This window comes from Myotis daubentonii, chromosome 6 (genome assembly GCF_963259705.1).
Source record: "Myotis daubentonii chromosome 6, mMyoDau2.1, whole genome shotgun sequence".
Lineage (NCBI taxonomy): Eukaryota > Metazoa > Chordata > Mammalia > Chiroptera > Vespertilionidae > Myotis > Myotis daubentonii.
In genome coordinates, this window is record NC_081845.1 from 54,537,054 (window position 1) to 54,559,974 (window position 22,921).

At 39.3% G+C, this 22,921-nt stretch overlaps 1 protein-coding gene across 1 annotated transcript in view; it reads left to right on the forward strand.

Annotated features, from left to right (window-relative positions):
• RARS2 (arginyl-tRNA synthetase 2, mitochondrial) overlaps window positions 1–22,057 on the forward strand; it is a 73,887-nt gene extending 51,830 nt beyond the window's left edge. The window contains exons 9-20 of the mRNA XM_059701001.1: window positions 581–739; window positions 2,002–2,108; window positions 3,679–3,774; window positions 11,968–12,028; window positions 13,452–13,528; window positions 14,241–14,365; window positions 15,431–15,498; window positions 15,576–15,685; window positions 17,525–17,620; window positions 19,107–19,181; window positions 21,302–21,365; window positions 21,816–22,057. Coding sequence (XP_059556984.1) covers window positions 581–739; window positions 2,002–2,108; window positions 3,679–3,774; window positions 11,968–12,028; window positions 13,452–13,528; window positions 14,241–14,365; window positions 15,431–15,498; window positions 15,576–15,685; window positions 17,525–17,620; window positions 19,107–19,181; window positions 21,302–21,365; window positions 21,816–21,902 — 1,125 coding nt within the window. The 3' untranslated portion in view covers window positions 21,903–22,057. The remainder of the gene's footprint in view (window positions 1–580; window positions 740–2,001; window positions 2,109–3,678; window positions 3,775–11,967; window positions 12,029–13,451; window positions 13,529–14,240; window positions 14,366–15,430; window positions 15,499–15,575; window positions 15,686–17,524; window positions 17,621–19,106; window positions 19,182–21,301; window positions 21,366–21,815) is intronic.
• The last annotated feature ends 864 nt before the right edge of the window (window positions 22,058–22,921 follow it).

A 22,921-nucleotide genomic window follows, 5' to 3' on the forward strand; every position in this document is an offset into this window, starting at 1 on the left:
GCATTTTCAGGACCCCACGTTGGAGTATAATTAAGCTAAGCTAACTGTCCTGGATCACCTATTTTACTGGTCTTTTGTGCATTTAGAGAACAATTAAAAAATATTTCATTAAAACAACTGCTAAATCATTCTTTGCCAGATTGAGCCAAGTTGCAGCATTAACCATTTGACTTTTAAAAATAAAAAAACAAGACATGCTATTCTAGTCTAAGCCAGGCTTTCTTAATGTAAGGGTCTGTGAACTTGGATGGGAAGAAAAATTTACACATTTTCACTAACCTCTATCAGAAAGTTAGCATTTTCCTTCATTACTATATCTTAAATAAAAAATATTTAGATAACTGTATTTCAATGTAATTATTTCCTTTGTAAATGTATGTATTTTACTTTATGCATTTAGAGAAGAAGGGGTCCATAGGGTTCACTAAAGGCTCATGGCAAAAAAGAAAAGAAAAGGTTACACTCTGTGATGAGGGTAGTTGGATAACCTTTAAATGAGAATTTTTAGGGTTGTTTTTTTCTTCTTTTCCTTATTGAAGATAACTGTGACTAGTAATATGTATTACTGTTGTGCTTTTAGGTTTACGTACAAGTTAATAAAGAAGCAGCAGAAGACAAAAGTGTAGCCAAATCAGCACATGATTTCTTCCAGCGATTGGAACTAGGTGACATGCAAGCACTTGCACTTTGGCAAAAATTTCGGGACTTGAGCGTAGAAGAGTACATTCGGATTTACAAGGTACCTGAGTTCTCTCCTGCTTTCTTGAGATATGGTGCAGCTCTTGACTGGTACCACCAGGCAGCCATGTTTCTTCTTATGCTCATGTTTTAAGAATAGATTTGTCATTGAGTTGGAATTTAGGACTCAAATATTGTTCTTTGGGCTGAAAGTTAGAGCTATGAAATAATCCTACAGCCTATGAGCTTAACAGACTGACATTCTGATACTTCATTTCGGGGAGGCTTTTCTTTTCTCTATCATTCCTTCACTTTTTTTTTTTACAATTTTTTCTTCATGATGGGTATAAATTTGTTCATTTAATTAACATTTTAGGGCATGGGAAAAATACAACAGTGAATAAAAAAGATAAGTTTTCTCATGGACTTTACATTCTAGCATGGAGATAGTGCATTAAACAAAGGCAGTGTGAATTAAATAAGAGCATGTAGTCTGTTAGATGGTAATGATGCTGTGGAGAAAAATTAAGCAGGGAAGAAGAGGTCAGGCATGCGTGGACTAAAGAGAGTTTCTGTAAAGAAGCCCGTGTGGCTGGAGTAGGTAAGCAAGATGCGGACTATAGGAGAGGAGATTGAAGAGGTTGTAGGGTGGGACGTGATGTGGGATGTTTTCCAGGGCTGTCCAATCTGGCTTCGTGAGGTGATGGAAATGTCCTGTATCTTTGCTGGCCATTATGGCAGCCACTAACCTTATGTGGCTACAGTGTGAGTAATGTCATTGAGAAACTAAATGTTTAATTGTATTTCATGGGAATTTCAATAGCCTCCTGTGCCTAAAACTACCATATTGGACAGTATGATACTGTTGGGAGGACTTGGCTGGTGGAGGAGCCTTTAGAAGATTAGAGCAGAGGAGTAACTTGGTCTGTGTGCCAGACTGTAGGGCAGCGGTTCTCCCTTTGGGGTGGGGGGTTGAATGACCCTTTCACAGGGGTCGCCTAAGACCATCGGAAAACACATATATAATTACATATTGTTTTTGTGATTAATCACTATGCTTTAATTATGTTCAATTTGTAACGATGAAAATACATCCTGCATATCAGATATTTACATTACGATTCATAACAGTAGCAAAATTAGTTATGAGATAGCAACGAAAATAATTTTATGGTTGGGGTCACCACAACAGGAGGAACTGTATTAAAGGGTTGCGGCATTAGGAAGGTTGAGAACCACTGCTGTAGGGCGTCCTATTTTGTCTTAGGGTAAGGTAAAGGACATTTAAGTAATTCTTTTTCTTTTGTTTCTGAACCCTTTTAGCGTCTAGGAGTACATTTTGATGAATACTCAGGAGAATCATTTTATCGTGAAAAATCTCAAGAAGTCTTAAAGTTGCTGGACAGTAAAGGACTCCTGCAGAAAACAATGTATGATCAGGCTACTATTCTTTAGTAAAAGTTTTTGTTCTTTTTTGAAATTGATGTTGATATATTCACTCAGTAAGCACAACAGAATGTGCTTTGCAGCCCTTTCTGGCATTTTTTTAAATAGTGCTTTTGCTATTCGAAGTACTTTTACACATGCTGTCTTTTGCTGCCATAACAAAAGTCTGGTAAGGTTGGGAGAAAGGATGTTATCTGCTGTTTGCACATGAGCAAACAAGAACAGAAGGTACGCATGACCTGCCTAAGGTCACAACGGCTGATAATGGTATAACTGTAAAAAAGCAATAGAATTAACAACTTCTTACTTAACCCTGCCTTTTAAAAAAAAAGTAATCCTATCCTCTTCAAAAAAAAAGATTTAAGGCAGCTCATGAAAATAGGTGTAATACAACAAGCTTTTGAAAGAGTGAAGGAGAAAATCAGGAAGTGGGGGCAGAAAATAATATGAAGTTAGGGTGATATTAGTACGTCATGTAACACACACTGGGATTCTGTTTCCTGGCTTAAGGTAGATTTCTAATTTAGCTTTGAGCTTCCTGTCAACCAAACAGAAAAATAGTACCAGTCATAGCAGCTCAGATATCTGTAATGTAAAAGCAAACCAGTTGCTTAGAGGGGCCGCTTTTCATAGAACCAAAGAGCAATTTCTTTTGCCATCTTTATAAGGAAGACATGGAAACTGTGTTTAATAACATCCTTAGCAATGTTGTTAAGGAAAATTTTTAGACTACTGTATACAAATTCTAATTTTTGCTCAGGCAGGAAAGACAATAACAAAATCCCATGGTTTTATTACTCAAGGGTACTTTATGGCATCTCAAAGCTAGTCCAATATTTAATATTAAAATAACTGGAATTAGAGAAAAAATATGATGTTTTATAGTTAAACTATGGTTGTAATTGCATTTTTTTTAGGTATGTTTATGACATTATCTAAGTACCTTACCCAGAGTTACAAGATAACCAAATATTAATTGCACTAGAGGCCCAGTGCATGAAATTCGTGCACTCGGGTGTGTGTGTGGGGGGCATCCCTCAGCCTGGATTGCGAGAAGGTACAGGCCAGGCTGAGGGACCCCACTGTTGCATGATTGGGCCAAGGAGGGACGTGGGAGTTTGGCCAGCTGGGGAGGGACCGCAGGAGGGCTCCAGGGCGTGCCTGGCCCATCTTGCTCTGTCCCAATTGGCCAGACCCCAGCAGCAAGCTAACCTACCAGTTGGAGCATCTGCCCCCTGGTGATCGGTGCATGTCATAGCAAGTGGTTGAGGGACCTTAGCATATCATTAGCATATTATGCTATGATTGGTTGAATGGTTGACCGGACGACCAGACAGTAGCATATTAGGCTTTAATTATATAGAATTATACCCACTCTTAATAGATTCATGGTCAGATTCCATCTTATTTTTCTTTGTTGTTGGTTATACCACTTATTGCTACTTAAGCAATAAAAATAGCTTCTGGTTTGCCAAAGATAATGTTATAGATATTATACTTTTAAAGGTCTTAATTTTTATTATGTTGCTTCAAGTTACCTTTTTGCATTTCTAGAAAAGGAACGGCTGTAGTGGATCTTTCTGGGAATGGTGACCCCTCCTCAGTTTGTACTGTGATGCGTAGTGATGGGACATCTCTGTATGCAACCAGGTTTGTATCTTATGTGAAGGTCAGCATTAGAATTAGCATGTGTATATGACTTCATGTTATTTGTTCTAGAGTTAATGCTAAAATAATTATGTTATCCTCAAAACTATTACCAAAGGCTAGTTTCTAAATCTCTTGTTCTCATCACTAAAATATACTTTTTGGGTTTCTGTTTAGTGCGAGTTATATTGCCTGGAAAGGTTAAAAATCATCAGAAAAGTGACTGAAAACTACTTACAATTTGTTAAGTAAACATCATAGGATTCCACATTATTCTACCAACTATAAAATTGAGATTTCTTGTAATCAACTATAAATACTTTACAACTGCATAGTGGGAGGGAATGTATGCTAAAAGGTGGCTGTGTGAGCTCAGTGGTGTCCTCACTCTGTAAAGACCATTTTAACAATCAGTCCTCATTCTGATTGTGGTAAAACAGGCCATTTCACTTAAATTTTTTTCTTCTGTCTCCATGACTGACTCCTGTGGAACAAAGCAGTCTCTGTTAGTAAGATCTAGGATTGTCAAACACACTTATTTCTGAGACAAAGCTAATAGGAAGGAAAAGACAGAAAAATAAAAAAGCCACACAAGCAAACATGGCCATACTCAAGCAATGCTGGCAAAAGGCTCTAGTCTCTTGGGCTAGTTTTATATTACATCACAAACCTCTTGTAAGCATAGAGAAAGTAATGATATTTTTAAAAAAATTTTGTTAACTACTATCATTTGTTCCAAACAATTTTAAACAGCCATCCATCTACTGTCCTTCAGAAAATTCATCTACTTTTTATTACTTTTTGAAATGTCCTTTTATCAATTCCATACAGTTGAGGGTGGGAAATGAAAAGAACTTATATATCTAAGAAGTACATTTCTTTTTCTAGATACAAAAAATAAATAGTAGAAAAAATTGTTGTGCCAGCTAACGATTGCTGGACAGATTACAAAAGAAACCCATGAGCAATGGTTATAAGAATTGTGTCCACTCAGAATGGAAGTTCCATGACAGGAAGACCCTGTAACTGCCCTGAATCTGGTATCTTTTTGTGGTTATTATTAGGTCTAGATTTTTCTGTGTACAGTCATCCCTTTGTATCCATGGGGGGTTGGTTCCAGGATGCCCCACAGATACCAAAATCCATAGATGCTCAAGTATAGTATTTGCATATAAACTACGCACATTCTCCTGTGTACTTTAAATCATCTCTAGAGTACTTAACAATTCTAGTACTATGTAAGTAGTTGTTACACTGTATTGTTTAGGGAATAATGGCAAGGAAAAAAATGTCTATACATGTTTAGTACAGTTGCAACCATTATAGAGCAGTCCTGACTACACAGTACACATGTATCAAACATAACCTTTTTGTCCAAAATTTCCTATTTACAATTGTGATACCTGTGGGTGTGGAGGGCCAACTGTATTTATCATAATACTTCCACTTTCTCTTTTTTCTTTGGAAAATGATTTTCTTTTTGCTACTTGTTTGAAGTGTTTGATTTTTTGCCTTACTCTATCTTTAGTTATTTCTGCCCTTTCATTGGGTTCCTTATAGAATACATCTGTGTAAATGTGAGTTAAAGGAGTTGTTATAACAACAAAGAAAAGTATAGAATACTGACAAGAGCACAGGGTGAGGCTGGATACCTGAACTTCTGAGACCAGGCCCATCACTTACCCTCTCTGGGCCATGGTTCCATACTTTGTGAAATGAGAGGCCTGAACTAAATGACCTGGCATATCTTCTAACTTTCAATTCAAGTTCTACAAACAACTTACAACTGTTTCTTATATTCCTCTCGTTTATTCTTCAACAGATCAGAAGGTTTATCTGTTTTTTCCTTTGCTCAAACCAAAAAGTATAATTGGGGTATATATATGTGACTTCATTTTGGGAATAATCGTCTCTAGACCAGTGTCTCACAACCTTTTTTTTTTTTTTTTTTTTCATTATAACCCCTCTTGGGAACCATTTTTCCTACTTGCCTACTCTCATGAATTTTAACACAGATATACTATATACCTGTATGTATTGCATGCAAATATGTGCTTTATACATAAAAAGAATAAGATTTTACTGTCCCAAAAGAGCCAGTTTTTGCCTCCATTGAGAGTGCATGTTTTGTGTTATAATGGGACTAGAGGCCCAGTGCACGAAATTCATGTACGGGTAGGGTCCCTAGTGGCTGCTGGCTACCAACTGGGTTGCCTCCCTTCCCCCAGCTGCCTGCCGCCGCTTCAGACCCTGCCACCTAATCGAACTCCCAGTCTAGGGGACAATTTGCATATTAGGCTTTTATTACATAGGACTAGAGGCCCAAAGCACGAAATTCATGCATGGAACTCAGCCCTCACAGTCACTACAGCTTGCCTCGGCCCTCAACAGCCCTGGCTTCATCCAGAAGGACGTCCGGAAGGTCGTTCGGCTGTCTGATCTAATTAGCATGTTACACTTTTATTATTATAGATTATGAGGTGAGTACTAATGATATTTTGATAATCCTAACATTTCAAAAGATCTAGGAACTTTTTAAATCCTCCCCCAGTATCATATATTGTCAAAAATCACTTTAATTTCAACATTTTTATCATCTTGACTTGAAATTTCATAGTTTATGGTTTATTTTTTATTATTTTATATAACATGTAAACTGGGTCTTTTCTAGTTAATCAGAGATGAAAGAGTTAAATAGAACTTTTATTAAAATACGTTATAATCTTTTAAAATGCTTTAGAAAATATTACTTATGACTGATCCAAGACTGCAACTCCTTGATCATACTAATAGAGGAATAGCTAGAATTTATCTATTTAGATACTACATCAACTATTTTTAAATGTGTTCTTTAACAGAGTGTATTGCAAATAGGTGACAATTAGGTGATTCTTTACAATAGGTTTTTTATTTTTATACTTAAAAGATCCTGAAATATTTACCTACAGACACTTGCCTAGAGCTATCTTATTTATTTATTTATTTATTTAACTTTAAATCTCATTTATTTTTAACTTTTTCTAAAACATGTGTGAAGACACTTATACTTCCTTTTGACATTTCTTGAGATTTTATTTTATTAAACATTTATTGTTTTTGAACTTACAGAATTAAAAGTACCAAATGTAAATCACTAACTTCTCCTCATGTATCTACTCCCAGAAGTGACATTGAAAATTAAAGTAAAGCAAGCTAGTTATTTCTTTTTTTTAAATTTAATTAAATATTTATTGTTCAGATTATTACAGTTGTTCCTCTTTTTTCCCCCAATAGCTCTCCTCCACCCAGTTGCCACCCCACCCTCTGCCCTTACCCCTCCCACTGTCCTCATCCATAGGTGTAAGATTTTTGTCCAGTCTCTTCCCACACCCCTTTCCCCCAAGAATTGTCAGTCCACTCCCTTTCTGTGCCCCTGATTCTATTATAATCACCAGTTCATGCTGTTCATCAGATTATTCACTTGATTTTTAGATTCACTTGTTGATAAATGTGTATTTATTATTCATAATTTGTATCTTTACCTTTTTCTTCTTTTTCCTCTTCTTAAAGAATACCTTTCAGCATTTCATATAATACTGGTTTGGTGGTGATGAACTCCTTTAGTTTTTTCTTATCTGTGAAGCTCTTTATCGGACCTTCAATTCTGAATGATAGCTTTGCTGGGTAGAGTAATCTTAGTTGTAGGTTCTTGCTATTCATCACTTTGAATATTTCTTGCCACTCCCTTCTGGCCTGCAAAGTTTCTGTTGAGAAATCAGCTGACAGTCATATGGGTACTCCCTTGTAGGTAACTATCTTTTTTTCTCTTGCTGCTTTTAAGATTCTCTTTGTCTTTTGCTCTTGGCATTTTAATTATAATGTGTCTTCGTGTGGTCCTCTTTGGATTCCTTCTGTTTGGAGTTCTCTGTGCATCCTGGACTTGTAAGTCTATTTCTTTCACCAGGTAGGGGAAGTTTTCTGTCATTATTTCTTTTAATGGGTTTTCAATATCTTACTCTCTTCTTCTGGCACCCCTATAATTTGGATGTTGGTACGCTTGAACCTGTCCCAGAGGCTCCTTACACAATCGTCGTATTTTTGGATTTTTTCATTTTGCTTTTCTGGTTGGGTGTTTTTTGCTTCTTTGTATTTCACATCTTTGACTTGATTCTTGCGATCCTCTAGTCTGCTGTTGGGAGTCTGTATAATATTCTTTAGGAGAAACCAAGATGGCGGCATAAGTAAACACCGGAGATTGCTGCCTTGCACAACCACTTCAAAAATACAACTAAAAGACGGAACGGACATCACCCAGAACCACAGGAAGGCTGGCTGAGTGGAAATCCTACAACTAGAAGGAAAGAGAAAAGCATACCGAGACTCAGAGGAGGCGTAGTGCAGAAGTAAAATACTAAGGTGCAGAGGTGCGTGCAGAGCGGGCTGGCGGCTGAGGGCGCAGTTGTCGTTTTCAATCGGGAGGGAGTCTCAGGCTCTGAGCTCCAGTTCCGGGCGAGTGTCTAGGGACCCAGACTCATACAGGAGAAGTGGGACTGCCTGGCAGCAGTCGGAACTCGATGGCAGCTTTCTCTCCAAGGGGCTTGCAGTGATTACCGGGACATTGAGAAGCAAAGCCTCTGAGGGCAAAACTGAGAGCAGCCATAACTGCTAACCCCGTCCTGTTGATCCTGTGGGACCTGCCCCACCCAAGCCCTGCAGGGAGGCTTTTGCTGGATAGCCTCAGGCAAAGGCTAGATTAGCACCTCCCTAGAGATCCAGGAGCCAGGAAGCCCAGAGGTCAGAGTGGGACCATCCAGTTTGCAGCTCCATGGAAACATAAAGGACACACTCAGAGGACAGACTCAGTGAGCAACAAAGCCCCATTGAAGCAAGTCTTGCCCCAGAGGGGTGTCTCCAGCACAGAAGTTCTCCCACTGCAGACACAGCTGATTCTCACAGCCAATTGGCCTGGAGGCCAATTCCTCCCAGTGATACCTACAACAATCAAGGCTTAACTACAACAAGACTGTGCACAAAGACCACAAGGGGGTGCACCAAGAGTGTCCTCCTCAGGTAATTGGGGAGGCTGAACCACTGGGCCCTAGAGAACACTTAGCACAGAAAACCACTGTATCAACACAGGGAAGCATAAAAAATGCGGAGACAAAGAAAAAGGACACAAATGACAAATGGAGGAAAGCAAACTACTAGATATAGAGTTCAAAACCACACTTTTAAGGTCTTTCAATAATTTTCTAGAAACTGTCGATAAACTTAATGAGATCTACAAGAAATCTAATGAGACCCTCGATGTTGTGATAAAGAACCAACTAGAAATTAGGCATACACTGACTGAAATAAAGAATATACAGACTCCCAACAGTAGACTAGAGGATTGCAAGAATCAAGTCAATGATTTGAAATATGAAGAAGCAAAAAACAACCAGAAAAGCAAAATGAAAAAAGAATCCAAAAATATGAAGATAGCGTAAGGAGCCTCTGGCACAGCTTCAAGTGCACTAACAAACAAATTATAGGGGTGCCAGAAGAAGAGAGTAAGATATTGAAAACCTATTTGAAGAAATAATGACAGAAAACTTCCCCTACCTGGTGAAAGAAATAGACTTCCAAGTCCAGGATGCACAGAGAACTCCAAACAGAAGGAATCCAAAGAGGACTACACCAAGACACATTATAATTAAAATGCCAAGAGCAAAAGACAAAGAGAATCTTAAAAGCAGCAAGAGAAAGAAACTCAGTTACCTACAAGAGAGTACCCATACGACTGTCAGCTGATTTCTCAACAGAAACTTTGCAGGCCAGAAGGGAGTGGCAAGAAATACTCAAAGTGATGAATGCCAAGAACCTACAACCAAGATTACTTTATCCAGCAAAGCTATCATTCAGAATTGAAGGTCAGATAAAGAGCTTCACAGATAAGAAAAAACTAAAGGAGTTCATCACCACCAAACCAGTATTATATGAAATGCTGAAAGGTATTCTTTAAGAAGAGGAGGAAGAAGAAAAAGGTAAAGATTCAAATTTTGAACAACAAATACACATCTATAAACAAGTGAATCTGAAAATCAAGTGAATAATCTGATGAACAGAATGAACTGGTGATTATAATAGAATCAGGGGCATAGAAAGGGAGTGGACTGACTATTCTTGGCGGGGAAAGGAGTGTGGGGGATGTGGGAAAAGACTGGACAAAAATCATACACCTATGGATGAGGACAGTGGGTCGGGAGTGAGGGTGGAGGGTGGGGTGGGAACTGGGTGTAGGGGTGTTATGGGGGAAAAAAGAGGAACAAATGTAATAATCTGAACAATAAAGATTTAATTAAAAAAAAAATTCTCTCTTTGTCCTGAACATTTGCCATGGTAACTAGGATGTGTCTTGGCGTGGGTCTTTTCAGGTTCACATAGTTTGGGACTGTGTGCTTGTGTGATTTTTTTCTTCCCCACCTCTGGGAAGTTTTCTGATATTATTTCTTCAAATAGGTTTTCTAACCCTTGTTCCTCTTTCTGTTGTTCTGCGACCCCTATTATTCGTATGTTGTTTCGTTTCATGGTATCCCATAGCTCCCTTAGGCTCTCCTCCTGTCTTTTAATTTTTCTCTCCAATTGCTGTTCAGTTTGGGTGTGTTTTGTTTCCCTGTCTTCTAATTCGCTAATTCGGTCCTCTGCTTCTCCTAGTCTACTGTTGAAACTTTCAACGGTGTTTTTTATTGCAGCTATATCACTCTTCATTTCTTCTTGGTTCTTACATAATTTATTGATTTTTTCATCTGTTTCTTCTTGCTTCTTGCATAAGTTGTTGATTTTTCCCTCCATCCCGTTTATGCACTCTAGGACCCTTAATCTGAATTCTTTTTCTGTCATTTTGCATGCCTCTGTATCACTTAGCTGCTTTTCTGGAGAGTCCTCCTTTTCTTTCCTTTGGGGGTTTCTTTGTCTACCCATGTTTGATCGTACTGCCATATCTAGATGTTGAGTCGTTCAGTGGCTGCTCCTTGGGTGGCAGTGGCTCCTCGGGCTGCGGTTGCTCCTCAGGCGGTTGTGGTAGCAGCTGCTCCTCAGTTGGTAGCAGTTCCTCTGGTGGGTGCTGTTCACAGTTGTGGTGGCTCCTCTGGCTGGTGTGGGGAAGCTTCACACACAGCTGCTGTTCCTCAGACAGAAGGTGTGGTGATCAGGAGGTTGCTGTTCCTTGGATGGGGACGGGCTACACAAGCAGCTGCTACTCCTTGGAATTGTTACTTTTAATCTCATAAGCGGCCTCAGGGCAAGGTTTTTTCCAATAGGATGTGTCAACTGTCTTCCCCCCGGCAAGGCAGATGTCTATGTGGCTGTGTGAGGGAATGACTGAGCCGAGGAGACTTGGGGTGTCTGCATTCTGAGCTCTGTCCCCCGAGTCCCCAGTGCTGGCTTCTGCTCTCACAGCTCCAGTCCACTTCACCCTCCCTCTGCCAGAGCACAAGGTGGGTGGCTCCACAGGGAATGTTTGTGCCTTGGCCCTTTAAGAGGGTCCCTGAACTTTCAGCTGCCACTCCCTGGCAGACAGCACCCCACTGCTTTTCACAGCTTAATGTTATGTGGATACCTTCCTCAGTTTGGTGCTCTCTGCTGGGGAGCCCAGCTCTGGGATTAGATCCTAGAATTCTCAGTGGCACCTCCCCCCACCACCACCACCGGCTGAGATATCTCTCTGGGACTTCAATTCCCCTCTGTGGGTCACGTCTCTGCCCCTCCTACCAGTGTCTATGCGGGCTCCACCTTCCACCTTCGGTCCTTGGGTATCAGGGTTCTCTCCTGTGAGTTTTCCGTTGATTATTTGATTATTCAGGAAGCCTTCTCATATTTCAGTTGTAATTCCAGCTTGTTCCTGGGAGCATAACCATGCAGCATCCTCCTACTCTGCCGCCATTTTTAATCTAATCTCCCTAGAGCTATTTTAGTTATTATTACTACTTGCCCCAGAGACTTACTCATTTATTTTTTTATCTTTTCATAGCACACTTTTATTGCTTTTCCCAAAGCTATTTTTATTATTTGGTATCTCAAAATATGATATTGGGATTATACAAGCATGGGTAATATACCCCAGCCTGTGGGATAACAGGAGTTCTTAACTAGAAAAGCTTCATTACTATTAAATAGGTAAAACAAATTATTACCCAGATGTGCTTAGTAACTCTTAATTTATGGCCATTTTTTCAGAGATCTTGCAGCCGCTATAGATCGAATGGACAAATATAATTTTGATACAATGATTTATGTGGTAAGTAATCAACAGTAAAGAACAAAAGGTTATGATCCCTACCTCACGAAAACTGCAAAGATAGAAATTGGGTTGAAAATTTATGCCATTTTGAAAAATTATGGAAAAATAATTTTGTCAAACTATAGAAAGAATTCAGTACTAAGTGTGATTAAGGTGGTAACCACGATGTTTTAAAAAACACATAAAAATTTGAAAGTTCACATTGTTTCATAGTAAAAACAAAATTATCTAAATCAGGAAAATGGTTATATAAAATAAATATGTACAGGTCACTGTCATACACTTTAAAAAATAATTTTCTATTTTAAATATATTAATACTCACAAGAAGTTTTAAAATAGGATAGAGTTTTCATATGCCCTCTACCTAGCCTTCCCCAAAGATAGTATCTTACATAGCCATAATACTATGTCCATACCAAGAAAGCGACATTGGAAGAGACCTTAATTAAATCTTGCCAATTTTTACATCACTGGTATAAGGACCTGAATGTTTTTGTGTGGTGTGTTTTTGTGAAATTTTATCACATATGTAGATGCACATAACCATCACCACATTCAGGATACAAAACTGTTCTATCACAAAACAAACTCCTTCATGACAACCACACCTTCTCCCCAACCCTAGCCCTTGGCAACCACTTCTCTGTTCTTCATCACTGCAGTTTTGTCATTGTACAAATGTTATATAAATACATTCACAGTGGGTGACCTTTTGAGATTGGCTTTTTTACTCAGCATCATGAATGCCCTTGAGAACCACCCAATCTCTTGTTTGTATCTGTTCCATTTGTTGCTGAGTATTTTAGTCTCTTCTTCCCTTTCACTTCCATGTGCAACCTCCTTTCCCCTAAGAATAAACGTTGCCATTAAATAAATATCTTTTTAGAGCTTAGCTTTGTTCTTCTTTGAGATAAAGATCATAACAGCTGGGAGAGAAGGAATTTAAATAGAAGATTCAGAATATTAAAGTTTGAATTTCCTCCTTACAGTATAGCAGCTCTTTCTTCCTTCTCATCTAGTGCACTCACTAAGACAGTCTTCTGGTGGCATCCTCTTTATGTGTTTATTTAAAACATATCAATTTAGCCCTAACTGGTTTGGCTCAGTGGATAGAGCATTGGCCTGCGGACTAAAGGGTCCCAGGTTTGATTCCAGTCACGGGCATGTACCTTGGTTGTGGGCACATCCCCAGTAGGGGGTGTGCAGGAGGCAGCTGATCAATGTTTCTAACTCTCTATCCCTCTCTCTTACTCTCTGTAAAATATCAATAAAATATATTTTTAAAAAATAAATAAAACATATCAATTAACAATGACTGTAGTCTGTCAGAACTTAAATATTTTCATTTAATTCATGTCCAACATATTTCTGTAGATTATCATTGTTCTTTTATTTTAAATACTTTTTTCTCTCCGAAGACAGATAAAGGGCAAAAAAGGCATTTTCAGCAAGTGTTCCAAATGCTGCAGATCATGGGATATGACTGGGCAAAAAGGTAATGTGTACACGGTTCTTAATTACCTGCCTCCAGAATCATTGTTAGGTCAGCCAAATTCAAAAATGTGACAATTTTTAAAATATTTTCATTGAAACTTCACTTCTAAGTTTCAAGGTGTTAGTGTGGGAAAGCGGATTTTTTATGGGTGTTAATTTATGCCTGGCTGTATTAATACGTAGCTTATATAAACATTTAATAAATGCTTTTATTAGATGTCTGCTCTCAGTGGCTTGATTTTCAAAATTCTTTTTTTACTATATGTTTATTGATTTCAGAGAGGAAGTAGAGAGAGAAAAACATCAATGATAAAAATGAACCATTGATTGGCTGCCTTTTGCACGCCCCCTACTGGGGATCGAGCCCACAATCTGGGCATGTGCCCTTGGCTGGCATCAAACCCGGGGCCCTTCAGTCTGCAGGCCAATGCTCTATCCACTGAGCCAAACCAGCTAGGGCTGATTTTCAGAATTCCTTACCCTCCTTTCCTGTTTTTCATAAAGGCAATTATGCTAGTGATTATCTCTCTAAAATAATGCTGTGTGTTTAACATTTGTAGCATATAATAAATCACATCATGTTTCAATCTGTTAATTTTGTAAAACCCCGTTATGAGAGTTAAGTTCAGACTACTCTCTAAAGGGTATTATTCTATCCTTTGGTAACCAGCTCTTTCTCAGTGTTCAGTTAACTAAATGCCCCTCCATTTCAGGTGCCAACATGTGCCCTTCGGAGTGGTGCAGGGAATGAGGACTCGAAGAGGAGATGTCACTTTTCTGGAAGATGTCTTAAATGAGATTCGATTAAGGATGCTACAGAACATGGCTTCTATTAAGAGTGAATTCACTTTTTTTTGTTATAATAACTTACCTTCCTTTTTTAAAAAATCTTTATTGTTGAAAGTATTACATTCGTCTCCTTTTCCCCCCCATTGACCTCTTCTAGCCTGCTCCCATCCCCCACCCAGGCCTTCACCACCCTATTACCTGTGTCCATGGTTTATGTATATATGCATATAAGTTCTTTGGTTAATCTCATCCCACCCATCCACCTACCCCTAGCTACCATCAACAAATGACAAGTGCTGGCAAGGGTGAAGGTTAAACAAAGGGAACCCTAGTATACTGCTTGTGGGAATGCAGACTGGTGCAGCCAAAATGAAAAACAGTATGGGGTTCCCTTAAAAAATTAAATACGGAACTGCCATTTGACCCAGTGATCTCACTTCTAGGAATATATCCTAGGAAACCCAAAACACCAATCAGAAAGAACATATGCATCCCATGTTTATAGCACCGCAATTTATAATAGCTAAGATCTGGAAACAGCCCAAGTGCCCATCAGTAGATGAGTGGATAAAAAAGTTGTGGTACATTTATACCAAGGAATGCTGTGCAGCTGTAAAAAAGGATTTACTCTATGTGCCACTTGCATATTTTGCTGGACTTTTGTGCAGTGTGATTTATTATGACCGTTCCTCCATTGAGCTTTCACTAACCTTGTTAAAAAATAGCTTTCACTAATTAAAGGTGCCGGAATTTTCAGACTTGGCTGCTTAAGTATTGTTCAGTTCAGTAATCTGAGTTGATATTACCATGGCTTTGTTTAACCTTCACCCTTGAAAAAATAAGTGCCAGCTATATCTATTGCCTTAGAAGGATATTTTCTTATAAGGGCTATTTATTAAAAAAATAAATTTGAGTATTTTCCCTTTTAATGAAGGCAGGGGAATTATCATTATCAAAGGTAAATTAACCCAAATGAGAAAAGTAAATTGCCCACTATAAACCTGTTTGTTCTTGATGCTGCCAGCATCTATTTTTGTCAGATTTTGTCTCCACTTCAGTCCCTGACTCTGTGTAGGTTCATGCAGGTTAACAATACCACCTTTTTCTGCTTCAGCCACCAAAGAACTGGAGAACCCGCAGGAGACTGCAGAGAAGGTCGGGCTGGCAGCGCTCATTGTTCAGGTCTGTTAGACTGCTTCCTGAGACCCTTTTGTGTGGGAGTAGAGCGGACCCAGCACTGAGACTCCTCTCTCGTTTAGGACTTCAGAGGTTCACTCTTATCTGACTATCAGTTCAGCTGGGACCGTGTGTTCCAGAGTCGTGGGGACACAGGTGTCTTCCTGCAGTACACGCACGCCCGCCTCCACAGGTGAGAAGAGGCTGCAGGGAAACAGTGGGCCACTCTGCCCTTCCCAGGGTGAGGGTTGACTGCTGCAGCCCTATGACCAAAGGCCCTATTTTCCAGGCTTCTCTGCTATCTCACATTCAAAACTAATTAAAGTACAGTGGACTGCCTACCTGTCATGTTGGGTTTTTTGTGGGGTTTCTAAAATATTTATTGAGCACCTATGTAGGAAATGCTTTCATGCATATTACTTAATTTAGTATTCACAATAATCCTACCAAAAGAATATACTCCATTTTCAGATAACGATACAAATTTAGGAAAAATTGAGGCATCAAGCCCTGGCTGGTGTGGCTCTGTTGGAGCCTCATCTCATACACCAAAAAGTGACGAGTTCAATTCCATCAGGGCACGTAGCGCAGGTTGTGAGTTTGATGCATGGTTGGTGTGCATGCGGGAGGCAACTGATCAATGTCTGTCTCTCTCTCTCTCTCTCTCTCTCTCTCTCTCTCTCTCTCTCTCTCTCTCTCATCTCTCTCTTCTTACTCACGCTAAAAAAAATTAAAAAATATTTTTTAAAGAAAAATTGAAGCATCAGGTTGAACTTACCTTTAAAGACAGGCCCTGTCACTAAGTGGAGCATGACTGAGAAATGCGTTCTTGGGTGATTTCATGATTGTGCACACATCATAGAGTGCATTTTCATAAATCTAGATGGTATAGCCTGCTACACACACCTAGGCTACACACACGCCTATTGCTCTGTGGGGGAGCAAAAACGATTTCCCTGTACCCTTCCTTCTTGGTTCCTGACTGAAATATTCCTATAATAAAAGACAGATTAGCCCTAACTGGTTTGGCTCAGTGGATAGAGCATCGGCCTGCAGACTAAAGAGTCCCAGGTTCGATTCTAGTCAAGGACATGTACCTTGGTTGCGGGCACATCCCCAGTGGGGGGTGTGCAGGAGGCGGCTGATCGATGTTTCTCTCTCCTCGATGTTTCTAACTCTATCCCTCTCCCTTCCTCTCTGTAAAAAAATCAATAAAATATATATTAAAAAAAAGAGAGATTAGCAGGAGAAAAACTAAAGTTTAATAATGTGTATACTTCCAGTGTACATGGAAGAGACCCAGGAAAACTGAGTTACTCGCCAAAATGCCTGAAGCCACCAACTTAAAATACCATCTTCAGTTGAAGACAAAAGGAGATGTTGGGGGTGAGGGTGGTCAGTTATGGAAGGTTACCAGGAAGAGCACAGTAAAAAACAAGGGTGAGATTGTTTCGTAGATTTAATTCCTGGTCTTCTGCATTGATAAGAGTTTCTAGAAATAAGGTCATCTTCATCTTCAGGGTACCACAGGGAAACACCCTTACAAATGGAGATTCTCTTACAATATAAATGTCTTTTACAAAGTGTAACTTCTACTTGATTTTCAGAGCTTCTCCCCTATTGTATCTACTATCTCTTAAAATTAACCAGCCTAAATAATCCTTATGCCAAATAGACATATTTTGGGGTAATAGATACTGTTTTCCTACAGTTCATAGGCTACAAATCTGTACAGCATGTTACTGTACTGAACACTGTAGGCAATTGTCACGCAATGGTAAGTATTTGTACAGTGCATTGTACTCCAGTGTTATGACAGCTACAATATCACAAAGTGATAGGAATTTTTCAGCTCCATTATAATCTTATGGGAACACCATCCTATACTCCATCCATGGTTGACCAGCATTACGCGGCATTACTATATATTAAGGAGAGCAAGACTGTATTATGACATGGTGTTCATCACTTACAATTATGTGTCCTTCGATGACTTGTTTAATCCTTTGTTGTTTCAAACTTTTGATTACAGTTTGGAAGAGACTTTTGGATGTGGTTATCTGGATGACTACAACACTGCTTGTTTACAAGAGCCGCAGTCTGTTTCAATTCTCCAGCATCTTCTCAGGTATGGTTTTCGAGTATTATTGAGTCAGCTTCTGCTTAGTGAAATTGTTCTGAACCCAGGTTCCTAAGCCCAATGCTTCGAAAGGCCAAAACCTCAGCATTTGGAATTTATTGATTGAGGAGCCAACCAAGATGTATGAGCCCTAATAGTACCTCAAATCCATCTTACCGCTGGACGAGGTTAAGGATTTTTAAGTTGGGAGAGGGGTGTTAGGGTAAATACCCATGGTCTTTGGTCTCTTCATAAGGTCTCAAGGAGTAGATTCTAAGATGCTGTCAGAGGGCACATGGGTCATGGGTGGTATTGCGTCTCCATCATTTTCTGCAAAGTCAGCTTGTAAATTATTGCCCTGTGACCATTCCTTTCTCTGAAGAAGCAGAAACATTGAATTAAGATGTTATCTGTGGTTTTCCTGAAATGTTGTTTGACCAGTAGGTCATAAATTATTAATCCAGGTACTGGTCAGTCTTGCTAAGCCCCACAGTTTAAACAGTAAGCAGCCTATCGCTACAAGGGAATGGGTGGGTTAATATAGTTTTGTTAGGGGAAAACAGAGGACCTAACTTGCAGAGATAAGCAGAGGGCCTGACCTGTGGGGTCTGGTTACAAAATGATTGTTGATGGTTTGCTAACCACTGGAGGGAACAGGCTAGTAGCTAGCTCCTGCCTCTAGACAACATTTTCCTCATGGTAGACTAAAAAGTGATTGCCCTTTAAGGGTATACAGAGGGCATATGAATGAATGGTCATTAGGTTTTAAAAATATTACCACCACTGAATTAGCCTAAGCGCCTACCACCCTTTAGGTAGTATGAGAATGTGAACCCTGGTAAAAGCATAACTGTAATTTTTTAAAAGATCATCTCACCCTCTCTGATAAGGAAAATCCTTGCCTTTACACAGCTTCCCTGAGTCTTTCATTTGCCTCTTGGTTTCAAGTCACAGTTTCAAATATGCATCTGTCTGATGCCCTCATCTGGGCAGGAGACTGCACCTTTGAGCCTCTGCAGCATCACTGGGAAAGCCAGCCTTGTGAGAGCTCAGGCTCCAGCAGGGATGCGGACGGTTAACAAGGCAGTTTTGTCTGATTGCCACACAGCGGTCAGTGATTCTTTCCTGGGATCAAAAGGACCTAGTTTATGAGGAAAAATAAGCCAACTTGGATTTCTTGGCATTGAGGCTAGATACTGTTTGCTTGTCCATAAACATCACTAAGCAGCTTTTACATTCAGTTAACAGCCATGGTTTGAGTCCTTATGCTGAAGTAGACCTAAGGAAAAGATGACTTAGAAAGTACCTGCCATCTAGAAATTTGCGAGAGAAAAATGTGCCCTTACCTTCAACTGTACACAGGTCTTTTTTCATAACCTCCTACCCTTAGTGATGTCAAGTCAACCTTACATCTTAGGTATCTGTCTTAACAGCTTAGCGTAGTGTGACGTGCACAGTCTTCCCCTGACAGTTGCTCCTGACATCTTTCTTTTAGGTTTGACGAAGTGCTTTATAGATCATCTCAGGACCTTCAACCCAGGCACATTGTCAGCTATCTTCTAACTCTAAGGTACTTTCATAATCTTGCTATTTTCAGGTGTAACCAGACAGCTGAGGCCTGACCTGACAAAGGACCTTTCCTTCATCTGAAGTGTTCCTATAAATAAATCCTTTGGCCTAAAAATATTATGCGTTTTAAGTTACAGGAATTCTTGCTTCATCTTTGCAAATTAGCAATCAATGTTCATCTATTCACTCAGTCAAGTGAACAGGAAACAGCAGCCTCATAGGAGGTTACAGAACAGTGCGTATGTGTTAGGCTAGAGTGGATGTGAGAGAAAATGTCAGAGCACTCAGCCCAGCCTTGAGGGATCAGAGAGGGCTTTTCAGAGGAAAGGAGTAGATATTAACTAGGAGAAGCAAGGTGGCAGAGGAGGAGGAGAAAGCCCAGAATTAAGCAAGAACATGATCATTAAAGGAACGATCAGCATAGTCCTGGGCGGGGTCAGATGAAGCATTTCTGCCAGGTACTAAGGCATTTCATCTTATTTTCAGGGCAGCAGGGTCCACAAACAGGCTTTAAGCAGAGGTGTAGAAATATCAGCTAGAGGGCAAGAATGAATTGAGAAGCAAGTCAGTGACTCTATGATAGGCATTTCATGGTAGCCATTTTAGAAACTTGACTATTTGATTCTGTCTTCTGAGTGATAACTGTCTCCCCATAAAGCTATTTAAGAAATATTTGCTTTTACTCAAGACTTATTGAAACCAAAGATTTATTGGGACTGTTCTCTTAATTATGCTTTTTATTTTGTCTTCTCTAGATTTAAATAATTTTTTCCTTTAAAATCCACTTAGGCATATAGAAATGAAGAAGCCAGAAAGTCTTATTAAATGCCACTTAATCATTGAAACAAATGTCATAAGCATCATTTCTCTGGTACACTGCTGTAATTGCTGCCTTACCTAAATAGAAAAAATGTTTTAAAGATGAGTGGCCAGTATGTGTGCAGCGTGCACTCATAACTAGTCTCTACCTGATCTCTTCACCATACAGAGGGGGAAAGGCCAGACCATAAAGGAAGCCTAATGAGGAAAAGCTCATTGGAAAGGGGTCTCCTATACTTAAAAACTAATAATGAAACCATCATCTTTTTTCAGAGAGGGAGGGAGGGAGGGGGAGAGGAGAGATGGATTTGTTGTTACACTTACACTGAGTGGCCAGGTTATTATGACCACCTGATGTTTGTAGGCAAATTAGCCATACACTGCATCATATGGGATATGGAAGCCGAAGGCCTGTTCGAACACCTTTGGTGTCTGCAGTTACCAAGATAAAACATCTCCAATTCGCACAGGAACACAAGGATTGGACAGTCGAGCATTGGAAAAAAGTCATGTGGTCCGATGAATCATGCAGTTGCATCCCACATGCATGAGTACAACCCTTCAAGCTGGTGGGGGCAGTGTTATGGTTTGGGGCATGTTTTCCTGGCATGATTTGGGCCCTTTAATTCGTGTGGAACGACGTCTGAATAGTGCAACATACCTAAGTATCATTGCTGATCAGGTTCATCCTATCATGTTGATGGTGTATCCCAATGGAGATGGCTTCTTCCAACAAGACAATGTGCCATGCCACGGTGCTCGTATTGTGCAGGAGTGCTTTCAAGAACATGAGGGAGACTTTACCTTGCTTAGGTGGCCCCCACAATCACCAGATCTCAATCTAATTGAGTATTTGTGGAATGAAGTTAAAAGAGCCATCAGGCAGCTGGTTCCACAACCATAAATCTCACAGAACTGGACAGTGCTATTCAGATATGGTGTCAGATTCCTCGCATCACCTTTAAACATCTCATGGAGTCAATGCCAAGAAGAATCGCCGCAGTATTGAAGGCAAAATGTGGCCCAACGAAGTACTGATGGGGTGGTCATAATAATCTGGCCACTCAGTGTATTTATGCATTCACTGGTTGCTTGTTTCCCAAAATCTTGGCATCTCGGAATGTTGCTCTAACCAACTAAACTACCCAGCCAGGACCTTCAACTTTTGATACATTTTAATGGTTGTATATAGACTTTGATTTGTTTTTTTAATCTTCACATTGAGGAAGTAAGATTAGATATCAGGCTTATATGTTACAACAGGAACTTACTACTGGTCCTGATCAGGATTTCTCTTTTCAGTCACCTTGCAGCTGTGGCACACAGAACACTGCCCATAAAACAGAGTCCTCCTGAAGTGGCTGGGGTATGTTACACTGAGTGTTTTGTGTATAATCTCTAGCTTCCCCAGACTAATATTACTGAGTCAGTCTTGCAAATGTTTCTAAAATAGTATCCAATTGTTCAACTACAGCAATGTACTTAATAATTAGAATTGGGTTGTAACAATCAACATTTATCTACTTTCCAACATACTAAACTATGAAATCCTACATAACTACATAAAGTGTTAGAGATTGGTTCCCTTTTTGAATCTGTGCTGTATGATGATACTGTCACTCACTCCCCAACCCTTGGGTACCAGTGTTACTGTTAGGGATTCTAGGAATTTGTATTCCCTTGCCTACAGCAAACCCCAGGGAACTTTTCAGATATTGTTTGTACTTAGAAGAAAGTTAAATTTATTCTTAAAAACATTCTTATTCATTTTATAATTAGCCTATTATTGAACATTTAATCATTCTTTATTTTGCAGGCCAGACTTCATCTTTTCAGAGCTGTCCGTTCTGTCCTAGCCAATGGAATGAAACTTCTTGGAATAACACCTGTATGTAGGATGTAATTTCCAATGAAAATGGCTTTTTAAATACTAATTAATTCTAGTTATCTATTCTTATATGCCTTGCTGTTTAGAATTTTATTATTCTGTGTCAGAATCTATATATTAAGTCTATAAGTGATTTATCAACTGATTAAATCTTAATCCTTAAAAAGAAATCTTATGGTCATTAAGTATTAAATAGACTTTTATAAAATTCATTTAAATCTTTTCAATGCATTGTGGTCTAACAGGAATAAAGGGTTAGAGTTTAAATTCTACTTTGAGGTTTCTCACAATGTCATTCCTCCAGAAACTATTCTTTTTATATATATATATATATATTTGACTTTTTACAGAGAGGAAGGGAGAGGGATAGAGTCAGAAACATTGATGGGAGAGAAACATCCATCAGCTGCCTCCTGCACATCTCCTACTGAGGATGTGCCCACAACCAAGGTACATGCCCTTGACTGGAATCGAACCTGGGACCCTTCAGTCTGCAGGCCGACGCTCTATCCACTGAGAAAAACCGGCTAGGGCCAGAAACTGTTCTTATAACCAACTAAGATTACCTAATGTTTACATCAAATTTGTTATAATTATGACTAGTCTGGAAAAATTTAGAGAGACTGGTATTACACCCTTTTGCCAATATAGCTGATAACACCCAGAGAACAGATCTCGTGTTTATCTTTTTGTTGATACGTATACAGGTAACTTACTGCGTGAACTTGGGAACTGGATACATTGAATAACAAGAAATTACTTGTACATAAACCGTTTACTTCACGTATCTGCATATTGGTAAAGTATGTTTTGTGGGATTGTTTAGGTTAACATGTGATCTGTTTGATCAGTATGGCTGCCAGCATTTCCATTTGGGACTGCTGTAATTTATTTTAAATGTTGCTACGAGAAGTCTTCTCTAGTATCAGTATCAGTGACTATCTAATTTTACGAACCAGAGGGGAAAATTAGCATGAACCAAACTTCTTAGTTGAATGAATATAGTTTTATATTAGCAAGTATGGTATACCATC